This window comes from Gopherus evgoodei, chromosome 7 (assembly GCF_007399415.2).
Source record: "Gopherus evgoodei ecotype Sinaloan lineage chromosome 7, rGopEvg1_v1.p, whole genome shotgun sequence".
In the NCBI taxonomy this organism is placed as follows: Eukaryota; Metazoa; Chordata; order Testudines; family Testudinidae; genus Gopherus; species Gopherus evgoodei.
In genome coordinates, this window is record NC_044328.1 from 96,574,163 (window position 1) to 96,600,643 (window position 26,481).

The following is a 26,481-nucleotide window of genomic DNA, read 5'->3' on the forward strand; positions in this document are numbered from 1 at the left end:
GCCCTCCCTCCTCACCCAGACGCCCAAGAACACGAATGGGGAGGCTATGGGGACCCACACACTCAACCCCAGAAGATCGCCCAAGCAGCAGAAAGCTGGCATATGCAAACTTTTGATTTGGTTTCTGGACTTGTCCTTCCCTCCTTCTCCACCCCCCTAACCTAATAGCCCCCCGACCCCCAGTCTACCTTCAGATTTATCCCAATGTGTTGTGCAACAAATAATAAAGAACAGTTTTAAAACAATTTTGACTATTTCCTTTCATATATAAAGGGGGCAGGCAACTTCAAGAGAAACAAACACAACTGTCACACCATACCCTGGCCAGTCATGAAACTGGGTTTCAAAGCTTCTCTGATGTGCAACGCACCCTGCTGCGTTCTTCTAATCTCCCTGTTGTCTGGCTGTGCGAAATTAGCCGCCAGGCGAGTTGCCTCAACCTCCCACCCTGCCATAAATGTCTCCCCCTTACTCTCATAGATATCGTCAAGCACACAACAAGCAGCAATTACAATTGGAATATTGATTGTGCTGAGATCTAACCAAGTTAGTAAACTGCACCAGCGCACTTTCAAACATCCAAAAGCACATTCTACTACCATTCTGCACTTGCTCAACCTATAGTTGAACTGCTCTTTACTAGTGTCCAAGGTGCCGGTTTACAGCTTCATGAGCCATGGCATTAAGGGGTAGACTTGGTCCCCAAGGATAACTGTAGGCATTTCAACATCCCCAACAGTAATTTTCTGGTCTGGGAAGTAAGTCCCTTCCCGCAGCTGTTCAAACAGACCAGAGTTCCTGAAGATGCAAGCATCATGCACCTTTCCCAGCCATCCTACGTTGATGTCGGTGAAACGTTACTTGTGATTCACCAGTGCTTGCAGCACCATGGAAAAGTATCCCTTGCAGTTTATGTACTGGCCGCCCCGGTATGCCGGAGCCAAGATAGGGATATGTGTTCCGTCTATCGCCCCAACGCAGTTGGGAACCTCAGCACATTAAAGCCATCCACAATGGTCTGCACATTTCCCAAAGTCACTACCCTTGATAGCAGCTGGTCAATGACTGCATTGGTGACTTCCAGCACAGCAGCCCCTACAGTAGATCTGCCCACTCCAAACTGATTCTCGACTGACCAGTAGCTGTCAGGCGTTGCAAGCGTCCACAGTGCTATGGCCACTCGCTTCTCAACTGTGAGGGCTGCTCTCATTTTGGTTTGTTTGAGCTTCAGGGCAGGGGACAGCAAGTCACAAAGTTCCATGAAAATGGCCCTACGCGTACAAAAGTTTTGCAGCCACTGGGAATCATCCTACACCTGCAACACTATGCAGTCCCACCAGCCTGTGCTTGTTTCCCGAGCCCAGAATCTGAGTTCCACAGCATGAACCTGGCCCAACACCACCATGATCTCCCAATCGCCACATGCCGTGCTTCTAGAAAGGTCTGTGTCCATGTCCTCATCAGTATAGTAATCGCACTGTCGTCACTTCCTCACCCGGTTTTGCAAGTACTGCGCATACTGATGGATAATGCGTGAGGTACTTACAATGGTCAAAACTGAAGCAGAGATCTGAGCAGGCTCCATGATTGCCGCTATGGCGCCTGCATGGGCAATCCTGGAAAAAGGGCGCAAAACATACGTGGTCTGTTCGGTTCAAGATGGCCGATAAAAGGCAGTAAATGATTATCTTCTGTAGCTTTCACGGAGTCTGGAAGCTCGCTAGAGTTGCAAGAGCAGGAGAGCAGAGTTTACGGCAGAAGCTGTGCGGCTCAGGTCACTATGCCTGAAAAATGGCGGGGAATTGTTGCTGTCTGTAGCTTCCATGGAAGCCCAGGACCGACATCATGGAAAAAGCGGAAGAAGCTGTGTGGTTCTGTTCACAATGGCCGAAAAATGGCAGGGAATTGTTGCCTTCTGTAGCTTGCATTCAAGCCCAGGACAGACAACATGGAAAAATTAGCTAGTGATGCAAGAGTGGGAGAGCACAGTTTGCAGCGGAAGCTGTGCTGCTCAGTTCACGGTAACCAAAAAAAGGCAGGAAATGGTTAGATAAAAGAGTAGATAGAAAGACAAGAGGACATGCAAGGTGGATTCATAGTACCAGGAGACAGGCAGTGCACCGTACTGCACCATCTGCTGGTAGTATGGCATCTGCTGTAGCTTTCATGGTGGGAGGAGCGAGTGATGGCACACACCCAGAAACACCCGTGAGAATGGTTTTGCCCAATCATGCACTGGGAGCTTAACCCACAATTCCAATGGGCAGCGGACACTGCGGGATAGCTACCCACAGTGCACTGCTCTGACATTTGATGCTACTGTAGACGTACCCTGAGTGTCTAAGTCACGGATCAGCAAGCTTTCAGAAGTGGTATGCCAAGTCTTAATTTATTCACTCTAATTTAAGGTTTCGCATGCCAACGTTTTTAGAAGGTCTCTTTCTATGAGTCTATAATATATAACTAAACTATTGTTGTATGTAAAGTCAATAAGGTTTTTAAAATGTTTAAGAAGCTTCATTTAAAATTAAATTAAAATGCAGAGCTCCCTGGACCGGTGGCCAGGACCGGGCAGTGTGAGTGCCACTGAAAATCAGCTCATGTGCCGCCTTCGGTACACATGCCATAGGTTGCCTACCCCAGTCTAGGTTTTGGGGGGCCTGTCTGAGACAGTGAAGAGCTACCACATTTACTTTGGCTAGGTCTCTTAGGCATTTCTTCAGCCCCTTGCAGTCAGGGCCAGTTCTAGATCAAATGGCACTCCAGGTGAGGAGTCCCTTCAGCACCTCTCCCCCATTTGTTAAACTTTTAATACCTTATAGCCCCCCCAAGCCCAGCACCCCCCAAGCCTGGAACCCCATGCAGTCACCTGGGTCACCCACCCCTAAATCCGGCCCTGCACAGTCAACAGTACTGAAAACTGCTGAGAGATCAAATAGTGTAATCATGAAGGTTTGTTTGCTATCCAAGCCCAAGAGAAAATCATCCATCAACTAACAGTGCCATATCCCTATTAGGGAGGGGGCCTGACTCCAAAGGGTAGAGGATACCAGCAAAGGTGAGAAACCATTGGAGTTTGGTCATCACCACTTTCTTAATGAGTTTGTCTAGTTAAGGGAGGTTGGAGACAAGGTAATGATGGATGTTCAGTGTGGGTTACTTCGGAAGTGGCTGGACTACTGCATTTTTTTTAGTGGTAGGCAAATTGCCTTCTTCAAGAACGACTGATTTTTTTTTTAAACATGGCGATATACCTATCTCATAGAACTGGAACGGACCTTAAAAGATCTTTGAGTCCAGTCCCCTGCCTTCACAGCAGGACCAAGTACCTTCCCTGACAGATTTTTCCCCAGAACCCTAAATTGCCCCCTCAAGGACTGAACTCACAACCTTGGGTTTAGCAGGCCAATGCTCAAACCACTGAGCTATCCCTCCCCGCAATAATGATTTCAATTACAGTAGCCAGGTAAACCTTTTACATAGCCTGCTATTTTAACAGTATCATCATAGATACAGATAGAGCAGCAATTGTGTTATAAATCCCACAGGTTAAACACATCGCTGGGATAATGTCACTGTTTTCTAGGATGAATTTAACTCTGTTTCTGCAGGGACTTATTACTTGGCCTTTCCTAATCACACTTAGTGCATATATTCTCAGCCTAGGAATGCATTGTTAAAAAAGTGTTAACATGATTGATCTGTAATGGATTAGATTGTAAAATATCTACCACACTTTCTGCCCCTTTAACAGTTAAATCTTTACAAATAAAAATTTTGAAGTCATTTAAATAAACTAATAAATCTCTTTTTTGTGCCCTGAAAACAGAAAAGAGTCAGAGATTGCATGAAGTCTATTAGGGACCTCGCTACTGCCAATCTGTTCTAAGAGTGTGCCTACAATTTGAGCTAGGGGTGTGATTCCCAGTTCAAAGAGACATACTCATGCCAGCTCTCACTAAGCTAGCATGGTAAAAACAGAATGCAGCTGCAGCAGACAGGTAGCACCCAGATTACATGCTGAAGGTCTCAGATAACACTGCCATAGCCACATTCTATTTTTAGCACGCTAGCTCAATGAGAGCTAGCCCGAGTATGATTCGAGATGGGAATCACACCTCCAGCTCCAAGTGTAGACATACCCTATGTGGAAGGTACTCAGATACTATGGAGATGAACAGCAATATGAAAATAATATACCTAACACAGATGATACACTTCTACTGTTTTCAAATACTAACTTAGAAATAACTGAGTTGTTTAAACTTGAGAGAGGAGATATTTTATATGTAAAACAGTGAGGTCTAAGAATTTTTAAAACATGCACATTGTGTTCCATGCCACAGATTAGATCCATAAAATGGCTACTGTGAAAAATCTGGTCAATTTAAACAAAACTTAGGATACTTACATTGCAGCGAAATCTCTGGAGTCATTACAATGCATAATTATACCAAAATTTTTAATACCATTCAACCATGTTTATCTAAATGTAGAGAGTAGATGCAAAACATTTTGAATAAACTCAGTTTCTGATTAGCAGGAAAGGAAGTTGTTATATCAGGGAAAGTGATTGTCCTTTGGCTGACTGGTGGTTCTATTAACTGGGATTATCAGAGTATTACACGACTAGTACAATTCTATATTTGCTGAGATTTCACACAGAATTAGAATGTCATTTTAAAGTGTAATATAATTTTGCTAATAAAAGTTCCAGCAAAAAGATCATTTACTTTTAAAACAAAACACGTGCAGTGCTCATGCAAGGCACAAAGATTATCAGCACTGGAGAATGAAGGTGCCCATGCCCAGAACTTGGCAGGCAGCAAAGACTGACAGTGAACCTTTTCCAGTTTCCCCACTGACCCCCTTCTACATCTAGTATCCTGACAGAGGGAGTGCCATTAAGGGTAAAATAATAGATCATTCTCCTTTGCTCATCCAAATCTTGACCTCTCCACTGGGGCTTTCAAAATATTGCCAACAGATATGGAGTGGAATCCTGACTCTAATGACGTAAATAGCATAATACTCATTGACTTCATTGGGGTCAGAATTTTACCCAGGGTGGTTTTTATGATGTGTTTCCTATCTATCTGTCTATCACCTAGGTCAAAAAATGGAGCCTGCCAACTCATTTCACAAAGATCACTGAACAGTCATGACATGGTAATAACATCGGCCCTCTGTCAACTTTAACTAGACCCATACCAACAACCTGGTGGCAAAAGGTGCTACACACTCATCGCCAATCTCCCAAGCCATCTAGCCCCCTATGTAAAAACTGGAATAATCATGAGAACCGTGGAAGAACCATAATAGTTCCATTCAAATTACACAGGTTCAAACAGATCAAACAAATGGTGACAATGTTAATGGAAGAGTCTGCCTATTAGTGAGAGAAGGAATGGGTTGAGGTAGCTGTTAAAAACAAAGGGAAATCATTTTTGAAGTGTTACAATAATCTTGACAAAGTTTCTCTGTCCAGTCTTTTCCTCATTTATGGTTAAATTGTTTTAACTGGTTTTGCAGAAATATTTTTAAAAATATCTATTCTCCCAGACCAGACATATTTAGGTTACAAAGAACAGTGGTCAGCTAACCTATCTCCTCCTTGCACACTGACAGAATTTATTTCCCTTTACTAACCATACCTGGAAAATGATGCTGTTTGAACCCTTCTGGCTAAAAACTGCCAGCTGCTTAAGGGTCCAATCTTGCACTCACTGAAGTTAACAGACATTTTGTCCTTGAATTGGGCCCCAAATGTGGTTCAGCAACAGGTTTTTGGTTCACGGTGAGCACTGGAGCCTTTTGCTAGATTTTTTTTTAATTAAACCTGAATTGTGTCCAATATTTATAACATTATTATACTTTCTGTTGTAAAATCCTTTTATCTTTAAAGGACTTTCACACATACTAGAAGTTCAACTAGACAAGTCTATTACTTGCTGTTAGATGCTTATATCTCAGTAACAGACTTGCAGGTCTGTTCCTATCATATACGTGTCTATAGTTACTATCATTTAGATTCATATTTTCTAAAATGTCCACTAATTTGGGGGTTCTTGACTTTTGAGCTCCCAAGCTGAGAGATTACAGGCTGCCTTTGAGAGAGCTGTTAAGCATTCATTATATGATTTGCTATTAATAAAAATTGGTACTCGGCACTCTGAAAATAAAGCTCAAACTGTCTCATGTTGGACCCTTTTGTAAATTTGGGCCATTACGTAGTCTAACAAACAGGTTTAAATACAAGACTTTACACTTCCAATCCCACACCTATCAATAAGGACCACTCTTTTTCACCATGCTATAGTGCCTGAGCCTCAATCACTCAGGCACCGAAAAGCTGTGAGCTTTCTAATCAATAGTCATACTGAGTCCTACAACAAAGCACTGTTCAGAAGTGAAAAGCCCACTCAGCTCAAAAGTCAGCATTATAGCGCTGGATATCATGCTAACAGCCACCGAATACTAGTTTGATACCTGGGCAGTGTTCCAAAAGGGAACAGAAAACCTAAAGATAAAAGAACTGACTATTCTGTCAGCTAATCCACTTTCTTCTTGCATGCATATCTGAACATGGAGCCCACACTTTAGAAATAAAGTGCTGTGTAACTACTGAAGGGCTTTGCCTGGGGTTGTCAGTATTAGAATTCTGGCACCTCAGAGTTAAGGTTGACTTGCAGTTCCCATTGTAAACTTTTTATTTTTAGGACTGAGTAATTCAACCTTTTTCCATTCACACCAAGTTTTTGGCCCTTTGGCAATTTTCTTCTAGAAAATAAACCAGGTGCATTATTAATAATTTGACAATCCACAGTGTATATGGAGAATATACACTGTTTTTATTAATAAATGGATTCAAAGTAGTCTTGATATTATGACTGACCTCACAAAGTCTCTGGAGATACTACAGCATCAATCAGAAGTATCCTACAGCATGTTAAGATTGTTATAGTTCCCACTGTACATCTCTTTCCATAGTTACACATCTCAAAACAAGCAAAATGGTGAAACAATTACCTCTGGGTCATTCTATGAGATCAAGAACTCAACACTGATGGGCTTCACAATATTGTTTTCCTTTACCTGCTGATCAGAGTTCATTTGCAGCTGAAAACTACGTTTTTATAATTAGCATGGGAGCTTAATTCTGAATCCCATATTTATGAAGGAAGGCTAAGTGTGGAGTTCCTGATCAGATTAGAAAATGTGATCTCCTCTTAAAAGACTGCAACAAAGGGAAGTACAGAGACACCAGATGGATTTGAATTTTAAGTGGTAATTTAAATTCTTTAAACTCTTTTAAACTTACAGAATATTGTAAAGGCCTTGGATATCTCATGTGACACCAATTTTTAAAAAGGGTTCCAGAGGTGATCCTGGCAATTACAGGCTGCCTGACTTCAGTACCAGGCAAACTGGTTGAAATTATAGTAAAGAACAAAATTGTCAGACACATAGATGAACTTAATTTGTTGAGGAAGAGTCAATATGGTTTTTGTGAAGGGAAATCATGCCTCACCAATCTACCAGAATTCTATGACGGGGTCAACAGGCATGTGGACTGGGGGGATCCAGTGGATATAGTGTACAGTAACTCCTTGCTTAACATTGTAGTTATGTTCCTGAAAAATGCTATTTTAAGCAAAGTGAATCCAAGTTCCACATAAGAATCAAAGTAAATGGGGAGATTAGGTTCCAGGGAATTTTTTTCCGCCAAACAAAAGAATATATATATATATATATATATATATATATATATATATATATATATATGTATATGTATATACATGTGTGTACACACACGCACACACATGTACACACAGTATAAGTTTTAAACAAACGCTTTAATACTGTACACAGCAATGATGATTGTGAAGCTTGGTTGAGGTGCTGAAGTCAGAGGATGGAAGAGGGTGGGATTATTCCCAGGGAATGTCTTACTGCTAAATGATGAATGAGCACTCAGCTGAACCCTCAAGGGTTAATACATTGTTGTTAATGTAGCTTCAAACTCTATAAGGCAGCACAAATGGAGGGAGGGGAGACAGCATGGCAGAAAGAGACAGAAACACACCCTGTGTGTGAGAGAGAGGCGCGCATTGCCCCTTTAAGTACACTGACCCCACTCTAAGTACACTGCCTTTTTCAGTAGATCAGCAAGTTGAGAACAGCAGCTGCTGCCAGCAAGCTCCCTCCATCCTGAGCCCTGTTGCAACCCCCCACCTCGGCTCTGTGGAGATAGGGTAAAGGAGTGGGGGACAAGAGCAGGAGAAAGGGGACACCCTGACATTAGCACCCCTCTTTCCCCCCCGCACAGGAAGCAGGAGGCCCCCTGGGAGCAGCTCCAAGGCAGAAGGGAGGAGCAGCACATGGCAGTTGGGGGAGGAACAGCTGAACTGCACAGCCATTGATAGCCTGCTGGGCAGCTGCTGCACAGGTAACTTAGGAGAGCGGGGCACTGATAGGGGGGCTTTCAGTCCACCCTGGTTCCAAGCCCCAACTAGCTAGCTCCAATGGGCTGCTCTTCCCGCAAGCAGTGGACAAAACAAGCGGCGGCTAAACAATGTTATAAGGGAACATTGCAACTTTAAACAAGCATGTTCTCTAATTGATCAGCAACGTAACAACAAAACAACTTTAACCAGGACAACTTTAAGTGAGGAGTTACTGTACTTAGATTTTCAGAAAGCCTTTGATAAGGTCCCTCACCAAAGGCTCTTAAGCAAAGTAAGGTGTCATGGGATAAGGGGGAAGGTCCTCACATGGATTGGCAACTGGTTAAAAGATAGGAAACAAAGGGTAGGAATAAATGGTCAGTTTTCAGAACGGAGAGAGGTAAACAGTGGTGTCCCCCAGGGGTATGTACTGGGACCAATCCTATTCAACATATTCATAAATGATCTGGAAAAAGGGGTGCTGGCTGGTGAGTCTTGCCCACATGCTCAGGGTTTAACTGATCACCATATCTGGAGTCGGGAAGGAGTTTTCCTCCAAGGAAGATTGGCAGAGGCCCTGGAGGTTTTTCGCCTTCCTCTGCAGCATGGGGCACAGGTCACTTGCTGGAGGATTCTCTGCACCTTGAGGTCTTTAAACCACGATCTGAGGACTTCAATAACTCAGACATAGGTTAGGAGTTTGTTACAGGAGTGAGTGGGTGAGATTCTGTGGCCTGCATTGTGCAGGAGGTCAGACTAGATAACCATAATGGTCCCTTCTGACCTTAAGTCTATGAATCTATGAATAAACAGTGAGGTGGCAAAATTTGAAGATGGCACAAAACTACTCAAAATACTTAAGTCCCAGGCAGACTGTGAAGAGCTACAAAAGGATCTCTCAAAACTGGGTTACTGGGCAACAAAATGGCAGATGAAATTCACTGTAGATAAATGCAAAGTGATGCACATTGGAAAACATAATCCCAACTATACATATAAAATGATGGGGTCTAAATTAGCTGTTGCCACTCAGAAAGAGATCTTGGAGTCATTGTGGATAGTTCTCTGAAAACATCCACTCAATGTGCAACAGCAGCCAAAAAAGCGAACAGAATGTTGGGAATCAATAAGAAAGGGATAGATAATAAGACAGAAAATAGCATATTGCTGGAGTCTCTATAAATCCATGGTACACCCACATCTTGAATGCTGTGTGCAGATGTGATTGCCCCATCTCAAAAAAGATACATTGGAATTGGAAAAGGTTCAGAAAAGAGCAACAAAAATTATTAGGGGTATGGAATGGCTTCTGTATGAGCAGAGATTAATAAGACTTGGACTTTTCAGCTTCGAAAAGAGATGGCTAAGGAGGGATATGATTGAGGTCTCTAAAATCATGACTGGTGTGGAGAGTGCTATTTACTCCTCATAACACAAGAACTAGGGGTCACCAAATGAAATTAATAGGCAACAGGTTTAAAAAAAACAAAAGGAAGCATTTCTTCACACAATGAGCAGTCAACCTGTGGAACTCTTTTTGCCAGAGGATATTGTGAAGGCCAAGACTATAACAGGGTTCAAAAAAAGAACTAGATAAATTCATAGACAATAGGTCCATCAATGGCTATTAGCCAGGATAGCGTCCCTAGCCTCTGTTTGCCAGAAGCTGGGAATGGACACCAGGGGATGGATCACTTAATGATTACTTGTTCTGGTCCTTCCCTCTGGGGCACCCAGCATTGGGCACTGTCGAAAGACAGGATACTGGGCTAGACAGACCTTGAGTCTGACCCAGTATGGCCGTTCTTATGTTGTTCCTGATCCTACTCCCATTGAAATAAATGGTGAAACAAACATTGACTTCAATGGAAGGAGGCTTAAAATGTGGTTTTATATTAGTTTCAAACACTGCTCTACCAGGTTTCAAACAAACAAGTTAGTTTTTTTTTTAAAGCAGACAATTCCCACTAAGGGCTTGTCTACATGGGGGAAATGACTGGAATAACTACTCTGGAATAGCTCTGCATGTGAATACTCTGTTCCAAAATAATTAGTGTGCTTTGTGGAACAGTTTATTCCACAACAGCTATTCAAGTAAGTTTCCCTGTATAGCTCAGCCCTTAGTGTGGATTATTCCTTTAGGGTACTCTGAAACATCTAAAATCTTTAAGATGTAAAATTAAACAACTAAACATATGCAACATTTTTTTCATATTTTTAATTCCTCATACTAAATGAAACACTGTTTGTGTAGTGTAAATCTGCAAAACACACTGACACTTGATAATATTGAGGGAAACTAGTCAGTAAGATTCAAAACAGGATTTATATTTATACGAACAGGAGTTGAATCTATAGTTATAATCTTCCATTGTATGGTACTGCAAACCAAAGTGCATTATGAGGGGTTTATACCTTAATCCAAGCAACCAGAATTGGCCACTGTCAGACATAAGATACTAGACTAGATAGAACATTGATAGGAACTGAGAATTTCCACACAAAAGAGAGCTATTTCCTAATAATGGTCAACACTCCAGCTGGTATTCATCTTAAATATCAGTGCATCAGGTTTAGCAGCATTCAGTTTTATACTACCCGTGGGACCTGTGGGTGTTATCCTTGACATTCTAAATGGCTAATCATTTTTTAATATTACTAAGTTATTTACCATGATGATTTCTTGTGGCAGAGGGTTCCACGGCTTAAATATATGCGGTGCAAAAAAAAGTATTTCCCTTTCTTCTTTCTATTTAGTGAATGATTGTATGTACCTCTCCTATGGCATCTGAGTGCCTGATATAAATTAATGAAACACCATGTTAAACTCCCACAGCTAAGAGGATAAACAACTCACCTTCCTGTACCTAACAACCTTAATAAATAAGCCAGTATTGTTCCATAGTTAAGGAAATACTTGAACAAAAAGCCTTGTCTTGCCCTGCTCTAAAGTTCAGAAAACTTGAGATTCTGGCACATTTCCAGAATGAGCAAATATGATAGCTGGGTCTTGCCACTGAACAGGTCTCCCTCCAGCCCTTAAGGGGTTTGCATACATAGGCTGTCAGTCAAAGAACCTGGGAGGCATGGATCAGCATTCACATCACACTCCCTGTCAGTACCCAGCCCAGGCCAGCTAATGATCCAACCAGCAAACCAAATTTGGTGATGAATCCTGGTCATGCACTACCTGGGGCACAGTTGCACATAAGCTAAGAAGAAGAGTTAAAGCACCTTAGTTGATCTTAGCTGCAGCACAGGTTCAAAGGAAGGGAGGCTCTCCCCAAGGCAAGCAGGTACCATACCATATATGGCTTTATAGATTAGAACCCACACCCTCCACTGCTCCTGGAAGCAGATGAGCAGCCTGTGCGGTTCACAGAGCCACCAAACCACTGCACCAAGTTGGAGGCCCACTGCATTCTACATTAGCTAAACATTCCAAGTGGTGGCTAAGGGTAGCCCAAGTAGAGCATGCTGCAGAGTCAAACCTGGAGGTGACAGTGCCACTTTAAAGAACGACGGTAACCTTGTAACTTTCCACAGATGAAAAATGGCACCATGAGCTACCACTGCTACCTGGGAAGCTAAGAGCAGCTGGGAATCTAAAAGTACCCCAAGAGAGTGAATCTCTTTGGCAAAGGATGAACATTCTCCACTAACAAATAAAGCAGCCAAACCCCTATCAGCAACTCCTCAGGTTGTTTTCCCTAGCCAACATGTATCACCTCCATCACTTGTGGGTTGAGCTTCAGCCAACTTGTTTTCATAGGACCTGGACAGAACAAGGAAATTATTCAGTCTCAATCTAATGAGACGCACAGACAAGGAGGTCATCTTCATATTAGTGACACCGTAGCCCCAAACATTAACACAAACACTCTCAAAGGGCCTTGTGCATGTTGCACAGAAGGGACAACGGTATGGAACCACGGATGAGAAGGGCCTCACAGACCCTCTGAAACCTTCCCCAAAGGAAAGAGCAGAACCAGTGAAGAACAGTTCCACTCACCCCTTTTACACCCTGTCAACATATCAGGACCACCACCTGGGCAATATTATCAAAAGCTCTAGCTCTAACAAAATCATCAAACTCTCGATCTTTGTCCAAGGCCAGGAGTTCATCAACCAAGGACATGAATGCAATCACTATAACATACCCAATCCTGAAACCAACATGATAGGAATCCAGGAAATAAAAAGATGCCTACTGAAGTGTAATCTTCCCCAAAGATAAAAAGTTTGAAACATGGTAATAACTGGCAACTGGAGAGGGAATTAACATTAAGTGATGGCTTCTTGAGAAAAGTCTAACCATTGCTTCTTTAAGGATGCTTGGTATCGCATCCTCCCAAGAGAAGGTAAACCCAAAAAGCTTCTGACTGGCTTTCACCAGGCATGAGAAACCAGGCTCTCTCTACCTTGTCAGCTAATGTCACAGAGTAATGATTTCCAAACTGGTGTCCATGGACCACTAGAGATCTGCAGAGCTCTTCCTGGTGGTCTGCAGAGAGCTGGCTACCCAGTCAGCACTTGCTCCTCGTTCTTATTTCCAGATGCTAAAGTACATTAAATGAAAGTCTCAAATAAATTCAAGACTTTTCTAATATTAATTTCCTATATAAGGAATTATTGCAGTTGCCACAGGGACGTTATTCAATGTCAAATGAGAGGGGAGGTTAGGAGTGTGATGTGAAATAACCCATGAAATATCTCTATTAAGATGTGGTGCACGCTATGAAAAAGTCTGGAAAGCCCCATCACAAAGGAATCAGGAAAACACCTGAGCCATTTCCACAAAAACAAAATAGGGATTACGGAATTTTTAAGAAACCCCACAGCCTATCACAGTACTTGAAGAAATCAATGAAGTTCTCACCCTTCAAAGATTACTAATTTTGATGAGTTTCTTTGTACATTAATTAGTTTGAATATTAAGACAATGTATTAAGTTTGGAAATAATTCAGAAATAAAATGAACTTTTTTGTGACTATCATAAGTGCACAGAATGTGTGAGATGAGTTTAAGATTTTTATGTATATTTTATTGAAACAAATTACATTATTTTAAAAATAACAGTTTTCAGTGGTAGTGTAAAATACACACACACACACACACACACACTTGCAAGATTGAGGTCTCTAGGAGATACCCATGATTTTTTTTTAAACTAAACCACTAGGTATATTTTATTTGTTGACTATTACGAAAAAAACAAATAGGAGCTCCGAATGGCCTCTCTCTTCTTATGCGTCTCTTCTTCAAAGTAAATACTGAGTCTTTTTACTCTCTCCTTGTGTGGAACCCCCATCACAACCCCTAGTTATTTTTAGAATCCATCTCTGAACCTTTATGTTTGCGGCTATTTCTATTTAAGATCATTAAAACTGAACACAGTTCACAAGGTGAAGATACACCACCCGTTTGCTATTACGTTCCTTCCCTTCTAATACTGCAGAGAACATCCTATTTCACTATCACTGGGCTTTGTCTTCATTGAGCTGCCCAGATCATTTTCCTGAGCATTTTCCTTCAAAGCCCATCAGTGTATACAAATATCTTAACTAGTCCCTTCTTACTTGCTTGTCTATGTTGACTTTACTCTGCCACCATTCGGTCTTAAAACCTTGAGGTTTTAGGTTCTACTTGAGTTCTCATAATCCTCTTTAGTCTTGACTATTTAATTTTTATCACCTCTCTTCCAAATCCTTAACAAACATGAAATACTGCACACCACTATGGAAATTTGTCTAGTACATAACCCTAGAGCACCCCACTATTAACATTTTCACCTATAAGAACTGGCCATTAATTCACACACTTTGCTTCACATTTCTGAACCACTTTTGAAATCCATGATGAGATGTTACCTCTCCCCCACACAGTTAACAAGTTTCTATAATAGCTTCTTGCAAGGAAGTTTATCAAATTCCTTTTGAGATACCTCTATAAACTATCTCCAGCTCAGTCTCCATTATCTTGTTTAGGGCTTGTTCCAGTACCCAGTGACAGTGAAAACAGGCCCTTAGCCTGCTCCAACCAATCTGCTTTATCTGGTATTCTGTGAGAACTCTTCAAAAGAGTGAACAGGAGAGAATCGCAAGTTACCCTTACAGAATACCTATCACACTTCATGCACTCAGTTTAGGAGCTTAACACAATCTTTAAATGATTTTCCTATTATTTTTCCTGGCCTATCTGGCCAATAGTTTTTAACTAAGCTACTTTGTTCTTGAATTCTTTTAGAACTAAGAGATATATTACATCTTTGGCCCTGGTGATTTACTCTTATTTTAATTTCACTTCTTTTTTGATACTTAGATCTCTCACAATATCTGATCTTTACTACTTGTTAAGAATTGCTTTTTATGTCCATCTTTCCATCCTGAGGGACTACCAGTCACGCTGACTTTCCCGAGCACTTCCAACAGTCCTCTAGATAAACTTAGAAGAATATCGTATTATTTTATATACTTCTAGTAACTTACTCCTCCAGTTTCCTCTGGGGTTTTCAAATAACCACTGAAGATGTTTTCCATTCTATTAGTATCATTTGAGTCCATTTTTAAAAGGATACTCTTTTAATCCTAAACCTCTGGTACCTTGCTGTTCATCCCCCCTCTTTGTTTCCCTTGATTTTAATTTATGTTGATCTGGAGTACCCCAATCTTGTATGACTCTAATAAGTTTTTTTTAAACAACCTTCAAGAGGACTCTGAATTTTAATCCCCTTAACTTTCTTTTCAAGCTATTTTTAACTAAGCTTCCCCATTCCTACAAGAAAAAGAAACATTTTCTTGAAGTTCAGTTTCACAGTGTGTGTTCCCCTGATTAACACCCCATCCCCAGAAGAGCTCTGTTTAAGCTCCAAAGCTTGTCTCTCTCACCACCAGCAATTGGTCCAATATTGTCACTTACATAAAACCTCAACATACTTTCTATACCATGGTTTAGTAGGAAATAAATAAAAAGATAAGCCTCTCCCTTTGTCTGCTCCTGAACAAACTCTCCCAAACATCATTCCATCCCTCCTCCTCACAAAAGTTGTGGAAATATAAAGTTCAGTCAATTTATATCTGACTAGCTGTAAATCACCTGGAGGCTCTGTTTTGTTCTGGCAATCCCTGTGATCCCAGAAACTTACTCTTGTGACACCAAGATCATAGCAATACTGTTGACTCAGCGATAATGCAACGTGGTGGTTACATGACAAAGGGGCAAAGCAGCGTATTCCAGACCCACGCTCCCCCAGCAGTGATACAATGAGCGAGGGCAGGGGCGGCGGCGCCCGTTCTGCGGAGTGTCAATTGACCCCAGGGTTAAACGATTGCAGTAGGTTAGTGGTGTTGTTAAATTGTTAGCACGCTGCTAATTGTCAGTGGGCTCCCAAGTCCCCTCCCTTTGCTCCAGGCACCGCTTGAAAACCAGGGGTGACAGTGACAGGGGGCTGGCTCTGGGGCGTGGGGGTCAGTAGCAGGGCGCTGCTCTGAAGTGGGGGGGGGTCTCACCCCGCACGGCCCTAGGCACACTGGCGTGGCTCGGTGCAGCCCCCGTTCTCCTCTCCGCGCGGAGGGGCCCTGCCCTGCCCTGGCAAGGGCGGGCTCTCGGCTAGCGGGGTCTTCCCCCTCCTGTGCCGGGCATCAAGCGCGCCCGAGGCTCCCACCGCAGCGGCCGGGGGCTCCCAGCCCGGCCCCTACCCGGCTCTCCGGCTCTTGCTCGCAGCCCGCCCTGCCGCGGCAGGGCCCGCGCTCGCCTGTCTCCGAGCCCGCTTCCCCCGCCCATGTGCAGCCGCGGGCCCTGCCCGGCGCTCGGCTCAGGCTGCTCCGGCCATTGTGCCCCTGTCACACCGGAGCCGACCCGCCCGCGCGCTACAGCTGAGCCCTGCCCGGCCCGGCGGTCGCCGCCTCCCCGGGACACGCTCCCGCGAGCCCGGCCACCGCACACTCTGCGTCCGCTTCTGCAGCCCCCCGGGCCCGGGTGGCAACCACCCAGCCCCGCCGCGCAGCCGCTTCCCCCCGGCGCTACGAGCCCACCCGGCAGCGGTGCAATGGTCCGGAAAGCAGGCGCGAGCCAGAGCCACCGCCACCCCCCCAGGACAATAGCCCCCCATGAGCGGGGGGGGGGGGGGAGGCATTGTGCAGAGAACCGAACATTTACAAAACAAAACCCTAAAAAAAAAAAAAAAGCCCCAGCAGCCAGGGCCGGGGGCAGCGAGGCTCCTCCTCCTCCTCTCCAAAAAGGCCTGTTGGAAAACTGCACACAGCAGCAGCGGCAGCTCCGCCGCCTGCTTCCCTCTGCCCCGGAGAGACGAGGCGGCCAAGGGCGAGAAGGGGCGATCGCAGCCCGAGCGGGGTGCGGGGGGGGGACACCAGGCCCGAGCCCTTTGTGTTACCTGCCGTGGAACCAGTCCTTGCAGGCATCGCACTCGATCATGAAGCGGGTTACGTCGTAGGGCAGCCTGCAGATGCAATAGACGGGCACCGTCGCCATGTTAGCTGAGCTCCCTTCAAAACAACACTGGACTCCCAGGCAAGCGAGCAGGGCTGGCGGCGGCTCCTGCCGCTAGGTAGCTGGCGGCTTCTCCTTCCAAAACGCAAGCAAAAAATTGCAATGTCGAGAGACGGAGGGGGAAAGGGGGGGGAGAAGGGTGAAAAAAAATCAGATAATGCAATTACAGCTCCTCAAGGGCGAGCTCGCAATGTCAGAAAAATAATAAAGAGCTTCTCAAACTTTGGCTGCATGGCTCCTCTCTGGCTCTGCGAGCTCCAGGCGAACTGGGGCTTTTTTTGTGTGTTGTTGTTGTTGGTAAATGATTATTATCCAAAATGTTTGGCGAATGCATTATATTGCGTGCCCCCTGGTGACAGTACAGTACCGCGGCTTTTCATAAACACTCCGAAATGTAGCCCTTTCCTTGTAATGTCCTTACGTCAGCTTGCAACATTGTAATATTTCCTCCGATGGGGCTGGGGAGGGAGGCTGCAGAAGGGGAGGCGAATCTGAAAACTCAGAGCTTGGCACCGGGCAAAATGTTAGCCGGGGGGGGGGAGGGTTGAGAGGGGAGGTAACCCACCTTGCTGAGAAAAACAAGCAGGGCTGGGTGTAAAAAGGGAGACGAGTAAAAGGAGGGAGATTTAAAAGAAATAAACGACGAGTGGAGATGGCTGCGCTGAATGCCAAGATTCTCGTAATCGTTCCGCACTGCAAGGAGAGACTTTTAAAACTGGCCTTAAAACAAAAATCAGGCTCCAGATTCGAGGGGGACAGAGTCCCCCCCGACACACACACACCTGCAAATCGAGTGACACCTGGCAAGAGGACCGAATAAAGGGGGGAGGGGATAAATGAACCTAACTGTACATAACAGTCAGAGCGCGGGAATGTCCAAAAAGGGACCTGAAAGTAGGGCAGTGACTCCGCTTTTAAAGGGACATAAATAGGGGCTTTAAAAAAAGTTATTTCCTTCTATGCTGCACACAGCGCAGGGGCGGCCAAGGGGTTGTGCTCCCTGCAGAAATGGGAATCGGGAGTGAATTCAAACAAGGAACTCACACCACCAGCTCTAGATCCCATTGGGAAAGGATTCTGCACCAGGGAGGCGTCCGGGAGAGCAGCCTTCCCAACGCTGAGAAGTGCGGGGGGGGGGTGTGACAGGAAAACGCCTCTAAGACACACACAGCTTCCAGCCAACACTTTTTGGAACAGGCTTGTTCTGTTCTGCGTGTTTGCGGTGCTCATCGCCGACAGCACGTAGAAGGGACATAATAAAGCTTTCTGCGAGGACCAGCTGGTCCCTTGCGTTCTGCGGCGCTTCTTTTCCGCGATCCTGTTTGCAAACGAGAAACATAAAACATGTCCCGTATGATCAGTTTCTATTTGCACCGGATGTGACACTTACACCGCGTTGTTCCCAATACGCCTTGTCCATTGAATTCCAGCGGCCAGGTCAAACTTTTGTAAAATGGCACTTGTCCCGTTTTTCTCATGCTGATTCCCAAGTTTAGTCATTTGATTGATTCACATGGTCATAAACCTTCCCCCGGAGCTATTATCATATTCTCCAGCACACTCAAAAGCAGGAGTTTGTAAAGTACACTTACAGCTGTTGCCAAACTTACTATACATGATGTGTGTCTGTGTATACACACCCACATACATACATACATGTTCTACTTAAAATGATAATACAGGTGTATATGCATACGGCCATAAACATAATTAAGTACAGCATGTAGCACTCAACCCCAAAACTTTATTTTGATGACAACCAAGTCAATATCCAAAGGAGAGATGGTTAAACTTTAAAGTAACATGATTTTAACTCAATGTTGTAATTCCACTGTAAGGCCTAAAGAAACCAAAGCTTTTTAGACTTATAGACTTAGCAGAGGTCTAAGCAAGGTGTGGGAGGGATGCATGAAAGACCTATGTATTTTGAAGGGAAAACCTGTATTTGATGGAGATAGGTAGACTTATGTGGCTTTTAAGGAAATTTAATATTGCAGATTAAGCCAGTCCATCCACCTTTAAATTAGAAATGGAGTAACTAGGTCTGTAACCCTGAAAGGATTAAAACAAATGGACTGGCTCTATGAAGCTCCAAATCAGAGCCGTAGGATATTGGGTACAAGTTGCTAAAGGCAGCCCACGACTACAATACTATACAGCCCAAAACTGCAATCATCCTCCACAAAGAGAAGAGTGAGTAATAGCAGAAGGGTAAGAGGATCCTCAGCTTAAACGGATACTTCTCTCTAAAAGGTGAAAACCTCTCTTCAGCAGGGGGAGTCTGCCAAGCTGGTAAAGAGGCAAGGCTCATGGTAGCTTGTGTAACGGAAGAGGAGGCTTGAGGGAGCAGTTTGTAGCCTTCCTCCGGCTTCACTTTGGAGTGCAGTAACTAACTTTAAAACATTCACTAAGAAAGAGGCTTGTATTAGTTATTTACTGGGCATGCTGAATAAATTGATATGGGATTAATTGTAGTGGATTTAGTGCTTTGAACGGTGCTCAGTTGACGACCTTCTATTTATCTCAGACCAAGGAGGAGCTATGTACATTTTCTTGCTCTGCTCCATCAATGTGCCTCCATCCTGATTTGGTGGAGTCACCTTTAGGCATGCAAGGGAGATTCTTATTTCTATATAGGTTTAGTTCTAGGTTTCTCCACTGAGATTACCAACAAGGTTAACAGTTGTACCAGTGGGACCTGTCCACCAAGACTGGTGGGAGACTGACAAGTAATTTTATAGAGGCCTCTGACTGAGACAGCAGTGTTAGAAGTGAAAGTCTCTATTCTATAATCAATATCTTGAGCCATCCACTTCCCCTGGGATTATTTGGTAGTAGATGACCTTGCAAATGATTGTTAAATATTTTACGATGGCTTTCCTTTATAAACAGTGTAGAGTTTCAAATTTTCCCCATAAGACTGAGGTCAAAGTATTGTACAGTATTGTATGCACATCACAAACTCAGATTGCTAATGATGCAGTTTACCAGAGTTAGGAACGATGCAGTCTACCAGGTTTAGTAATATAGGCCTGCATTTTCAAAAGTGGATAGTGACTTTGGGACCCTCCAATTTTTTGGGTGCCAACTTGAGTCACCTCACTGCTCTCCAAGGCACAGGTCCCTTTTAGGATGTCTCAAGATGGGCACCCAAAATCACTAGTACTTTTGAAAATTAAAAGGAGACAAAACCTATAGTGCCCCAGCCAGAAAAACAGGAGACCAGGGCTAGGGGAGTAAAGCAGCAGAGGAAAAGGTGTAGCAAAGCATTCAGCAATCTTGCCAAAATGTAACACAGGGAAATTCCCTCCACCACAACCTAGTGGGTCAACAGCGAATCTTAGTAAGGAAAGGGGGAGGGGAAATTGAAGCAAGTGATCTCACCTGGCTTTGGTCTCGAGATGAAATGTGTATGCAGAGACAGCACTGCAAGTGCCATTTTGTTTTCCTTTGAACATGGAAACTGAATTTTTTCGTGCCCTTCCAAAACAAAGTTTTCAATGTGCTGAAAAGCAGAGTAACAAAATGTGACTGTGATCATTGCAGGATAGGTAGAGACTAGTGTGAAATGCAGGTATCTGATCACATGCCAAGCAATAGTCCTCTTATTCTATGGGCCAGAGCCTACTGCCATTGATGGCAATTTCCTGTTGATTTTCATGGGAGTAGGACTTAGCCCAAAAAAGTTTAAGGAGGCCGAAGAGTCCACCACTACTGGGAGTCAAGTGGGTAGCTCTAGCACTTTTGCTAGGGGCCCTGTAGGTGTGAAATGGAGCAGCACCCTAACAATCCGAGAGAAGCTGGATGTTTCCATTAACCTGGTTTCATGTAAATGAAGTCAACATTTAAACTGGAGTCAGGAGGCTTTAGAGTTTGACATGAATAGAGCAGTTCACATCTGCGAGAGCTATCACTTCAGCCTGCTTGCCGAGTCAAGACGACAGCACTACAGACATTTATCTGGACAATCTAGGGCAAGAAAGTTAATTGTTTTTAAAATAAAACAATATATTTCCTTTCTAAATGAGATCATATTTAGCCCTCATCTATCTGGTCTATATCAGGAGTTTAACCAGTATCTGATTAAAAGACAACTCTGTTCCAGTTTAATATCATCACAAAGGACCCAATAAATAATGTCACCATATGTATTGTTGCATTTGAATTTCCTCCAGGAATGTGGAGTCTATTACTCTCTCTCTGTGTACTCATTTCAGAACATAGATAAAAAGAAAAGCTCAGCTGTTTGATGTAACCATGGGGATTACTTTAGTTAATTATTTCACTAGTGCTCAATGTCTAGGCTTTAGATTTTAGCAATGTGGGGCTGAGGAAAGACGGTTAATAAAGTTTTTTTTAAGTGAAAAAATAGTAGTATGGAGGCAGTGGTGCCCAGTGTGTAGAGCACTGGATTGGAACTCAGGAGAGCGGGGTACTATTCCCTGCTTGGGCCCTGAGCTGAAGGGTAACCTTGGGCAGTTTGTGTCCCATGCCTCAGTTTCCTTATCTATAAAATGAGGATAAAGATGATGCCCTCCTCTGTAAAGCACTTTGAGATCTTCTGATGACAAGTGCTACATAAAAGCTAGGTATTATCAATATACCTCACTGTATACCTCCTATCATAGAGAGACATTTATGACTTGCTCGTGAGTCACAACAGATGTAGCCTAAATTCACAGTTCACATGTTTCTTTATTGTATTCCTTAGGTTTGAGTTCTGCATAACAATTCCTATGCAGGCTCTGGGCACTCCTGACAGATAATGAAACACACAGTCCAACAAAGACACAAAGAGCTGTAACAAACCAACTGCCTTCCTCTGCACTAAAAGAGGCCACTCCACATGGCTCCGTCTTGCTTACTCCAAAGGAGTACCAGCTCAAACACCTCCACTGCCTTCAGTTCTAGCAGTAGGAGAAAGAGAAAGAAGAGGTCTCAGGCAGGTGGATATCAGACTATTTAGAGTTTTATAGGAAAAAAATAAATCATTAAACTCCCCCCAAAATCAGCAAGTGCCAGTGTAGATCACAGAGCACTGGAGTCACATGCTATCAAGGTTTCTTTCCCCATTCTGAACTTTAGGGTACAAATGTGGGGACCTGCATGGACACTTCTAAGCCTAATTACTAGCTTAGATCTGGTATACACTGCCATCACCCAGAATTTCAGTGTCTGGGGCATTCTCTGTCCCCTCAAACTCCCCCCAGCCCCGGGGTTGCCTTGAGGGACTTCACCAATTTTCTGGTGAACACAGATCCAAACCCCTTGGATCTTAAAACAAGGAGAAATTAGCTATCCCCCCTCCTTTCCCCCACCAATCCCTGGTTAGTCAAGATCCAATCCCCTTGGATCTTAAAACAAGGAAAAATCAATCAGGTTCTTAAAAAGAAAGCTTTTAATTAAAGACAGAAAAGGTAAAATTTATCTCTGTAAAATCAGGATGGAAAATGCTTTAAAGGGTAATCAGATTCCTATAGACCAGAGGGACCCACCCCCTAGCCTTAGGTTCAAAGTTACAGCAAACAGAGGTAAAAATCCTTCCAGCAAAAAGAAACATTTACAAGTTGAGAAAACAAACATAAGACTAACACGCCTTGCCTGGCTAATTACTTACAAGTTTGAAACATGAGACTGATTCAGAAAGATTTGGAGAGCCTGGATTGATGTCCCTTCCCTCTCAGTCCCGAGAGCGAATAACAGCAAAACGAAAAGCACAAACAAACACTTCCCTCCACCAAGATTTGAAAGTATCTTGTCCCCCTATTGGTCCCCTGGTCAGGTGTCAGCCAGGTTTACTGAGCTTCTTAACCCTTTACAGGTAAAAGAGACATTAACCCTTAACTATCTGTTTATGACACATGCTCATGGTAACAGGGTCTTGTTTAACAAGCAAATCACCATATTTTGCACCAGCTTCCGTTTCCAAACTGTTTTAAAGCATAGACACAAGCAGAGATCATTGTAACAGTCCAATCTTGAAGTGACAAAGGCCTGGGTGATGAGAGTGTGGTCTGCAACCGAGAGGAAGGATCACAAATTTATGACCATTGGAGATTGAATAAAACCATCGGAGTCTCTGTGGCTATGATTATCTAACAGCAGCTGGGAGTCTAACAATATCTACAAGCAACAAAGTGACTACTGAGCAGAGATACACCCTTGTTTCCAGATTCCCCAGATGCTTCTTCAATCTATCAGTTTGCTCTGGATGGGGTCACATCCAAAGCAGTCTCAGCCACACCCTAAAGGTCCCACCATAAAACAAGACATGGAATGATGCACCCTCTGGGTTGGATGAAATGAAGAGAGGGGTTTTGTAAATGTATACACTAGACTGCAGCTACACTGTAAAATCATAGGGGATGGGCCTTAAAAGCAACCACTCATGACCAGGCCAAAATCCTGTAAGGACATATTCAGGCAAAACATTCACCAACTCCACTGCAGTTTGGCATGAAAAAGGACTGGAGAAATGGGTTTTGCATCTGCACACGGAAAGCATGTGTATATTGACTGATACATTTGCATTCTGGAGTTCATTTTTGCATTTGTACAATCAGTATTTTAATTTAAAAATACCAAACATTTCCCAGTTTGTGTGGATGCACTCACAGCCGTAGGAGCTCATCACTTTATGTTCTGTGCTTTGCACCAGCTCCCAACTGCTTCAGAAACAGCTTGAGACAAACCCATGTGATTTGGGAAAAACTTTATCCTTGCATCCCTACTATTGTCCTTTCTATAATTTCCACCAGCAGCTCCAGGCAAGCAGCACTATTTCCAAAGCACTGTCTGAGCTCCATTGCCAACACATCTTCACTGCTGCCACTGGGAGCTAGGCCCTTCTAATATTGAGGGGATTCTGACAGCAACAACGAAGATAAACTGTAACGTATTAGTGTACCAGTCAGCTGATGCAAAATCCTTAGAGCTCTTTGCTAGGAATCTCAGCTATTGTACTTCTGAGCCACCCTTAGCCATGTGTACCCAATATCCTACAGTTTGCCAGGTCATCTGGTTGTTCTAATGCTCTCATTGGCATTTAGACCTACCAGCCACATCAAGAGACTGATCTCATTGATGGGGAAGGAGTGGCAGGATTCAGTTGTGACATTCTAATTGGTATAATGCAGATTGGAGCACTGAGTTCAACTTCTTACTGTTTCTTGTGGAGCAAAGGGTAAGTACTGAAAATATAGCAGAAAAAAAATCAGAATGTATATTCAGCTAACATCTTGATGTGGGTGGATAATAGTAACCCAGGCTAACACAGTATGGCTCTTTGTCCCACACTACTACCTATACCACATGTCAAGGTCTTCAAGTCTGCTACTGTCTTTGAGCTCATGGACACAGATGTGATTTTCAAACATGCCAAAGTGATCTAGGAGCATAAATCACATTGCCTTGGACTTGTTATTTGGGCACTTCTGAAAACCCTATACCTAGACTGTTACCTCAAGCAGGAGAGTCTCATGCTCTTAGATCCAGGTTCAGTCCCCACAGACGAGCACCAGCCACGGTTGTTGTTACGCAGATAAGAACTAGTAATCATTTGGGGAGTTTTCTGGGAGGGTTTTAAATGCCATTTTTGGAACATTTTTCCTCTAGATGCATAGTGTTTTCTGTCTGGGTATGTGTATAGATATACTCTTATGAACCTCTTATCTCTTTGTATACACTTACCCTGTTTGGATTTTTTAACATTAAGAAGAAACTTGATTTATCACTTTTCTTCATCTGTGCCTGTTCTTTAAGAAAACTATAGGGAACAGAGAGGCAACCCTTAGCCTCAAGAATTTAAACAAAATAGGAGTTAGCTGGTGACAGGGTACTTCTTTTCCAGTTTCCCCCTCTGAATAGCAGACACCAGATTCCCTGGTTACAGTTGGCTTTTGAGTATTAGGCACCAGCCCTAGCACAAAACATCATGTTATGTTTGTTTTTTAAATATGTATTTGAGCAATTCACAAAAGAGCAGCAGAGATGCTGGGGATGGAATTGCCTATGTTCATCTCCTCGGATCATCTGGCCCCAAAGACAGGGAGAAGCACGCTAGGGAAGTAGATGGATGAATGAGATAACAGGGAAGCAGGGAGACATTCGAGTTTAGAGCACCCCCACATCATTAAAGCACTTGATTCAGGAAAGCACTTAGGTTTAGGCAGGTTTTAAGGGGTTCCACTCACCTCTATAAGCACCCCCAGGTGCCAGGACCTGGCATTGCAGGGGACTTCACCTCTAGTATCCCATGTTGACCACTTCTTTGGTGCTGCAATGGCCTGTCTCCATCTACAACTTCCATAGCCCAGTCCTCCAGCCAGGTCACCTTTTAAGTTCAACCTCCTTCTGGGGTAACAGAAGTCCAGCTGAAAATCCAAATAAGCATCTAAACAAACAGCTTTTCCACCCCTCTTGGGCTATGCTGAAGTTCTGAGAGTTTTGTTCCTAATCTCAGGCTCCGCAGAGCTCTCCTAGGTGCTGTAAGCTGAGCACTGCTTCCCAGGGCTTTCTTCCTAGAGCTTCTTCTTCCCAGAAGGTTTCCCCACTGCCTCCCCTCCCCAGGGATGCTGGCAGCTTTTCCCAAGGACTTCCTTGCTTCTTCAGGCACTACTTCAGGACTTCCCTCAGAAGTCCTTTCCAGCCTGCCTTCTCCAGGGCCTTCCCAGAGAGACGATCCAATCCCTTAAGGAATCGTCCAGTCATAGCATAGGAGAAGATCGTATGCCCCTGCATCGGTGGGTGGAAGGCCGATATGGCTGCCAGGTGCACATTGATGGACGAGGGCACCAGGCCGTGGGCTCTAAGGTGCAGGAGATAGTCTAAAATGAGATGGATCTGGGCATCCACGGAGGAAACCGCCCCTTTCAGCTGCCCATAGGGAAAACTGAGACCACTTTGTCAAGTAGGCTCAATGCGTGGAATGTCGCCTGCTTTCCAAAAGCTGAACCCCCTCTGAGCACATCCCTTCCTCCCAGCCTAACCATTGAGCAGCCTCATCATGAGCTGGAGTGTCACTAGGTTGGGGTGGAGGAGGCAGCCCTGGCCCTGAGAGAGCAGATCCTGGCGAGACGGTAACAGCCATGGCAGATCGATCGCCAGGCTCATGAAGGTCCTGTACCAATGTTGCCTGGGCCACGCTGAGGCAATCAGGAGGACCCGGGCCTTGTCCCTCTTTTGCCAACAGGCCCAGGGTGGCACATGTGGACAGGAGGAGCACCACGTGATCCCGCACCTGCAACCGGGAGCCTCCCTTGACCAGCCAGTCATCCAGATAGGGGAAAATCTGGAAACCACAATGTCTGAGGTAGGCCACCACCACAGACATGCACTTTGTGAATACCATGGGAGCAGTGGACAGGCCAAACGGGGGGACCGTAAATTGATAGTGCTCCTGCCCAACCGTGAAACAGAGGAAATGCCTGTGCCCCTCAAATATATGAATGTGGAAGTACGCATCCTGAAGGTTGAAGACAGTGTACCGTTCCCCAGGATCCAGGGAGGGAATGATGGAGGCCAGAG

General features: G+C 44.0%; 1 protein-coding gene across 1 annotated transcript in view; it reads right to left on the reverse strand.

Moving 5' to 3' along the window:
* PHF2 (PHD finger protein 2) overlaps positions 1 to 17,461 on the reverse strand; it is a 143,582-nt gene extending 126,121 nt beyond the window's left edge. Inside the window, 1 exon segment of the mRNA XM_030570475.1 lies at positions 16,841 to 17,461. Within this exon segment, the coding sequence (XP_030426335.1) occupies positions 16,841 to 16,938 (98 nt within the window). The 5' untranslated portion in view covers positions 16,939 to 17,461.
* Positions 17,462 to 26,481: the final 9,020 nt, after the last annotated feature.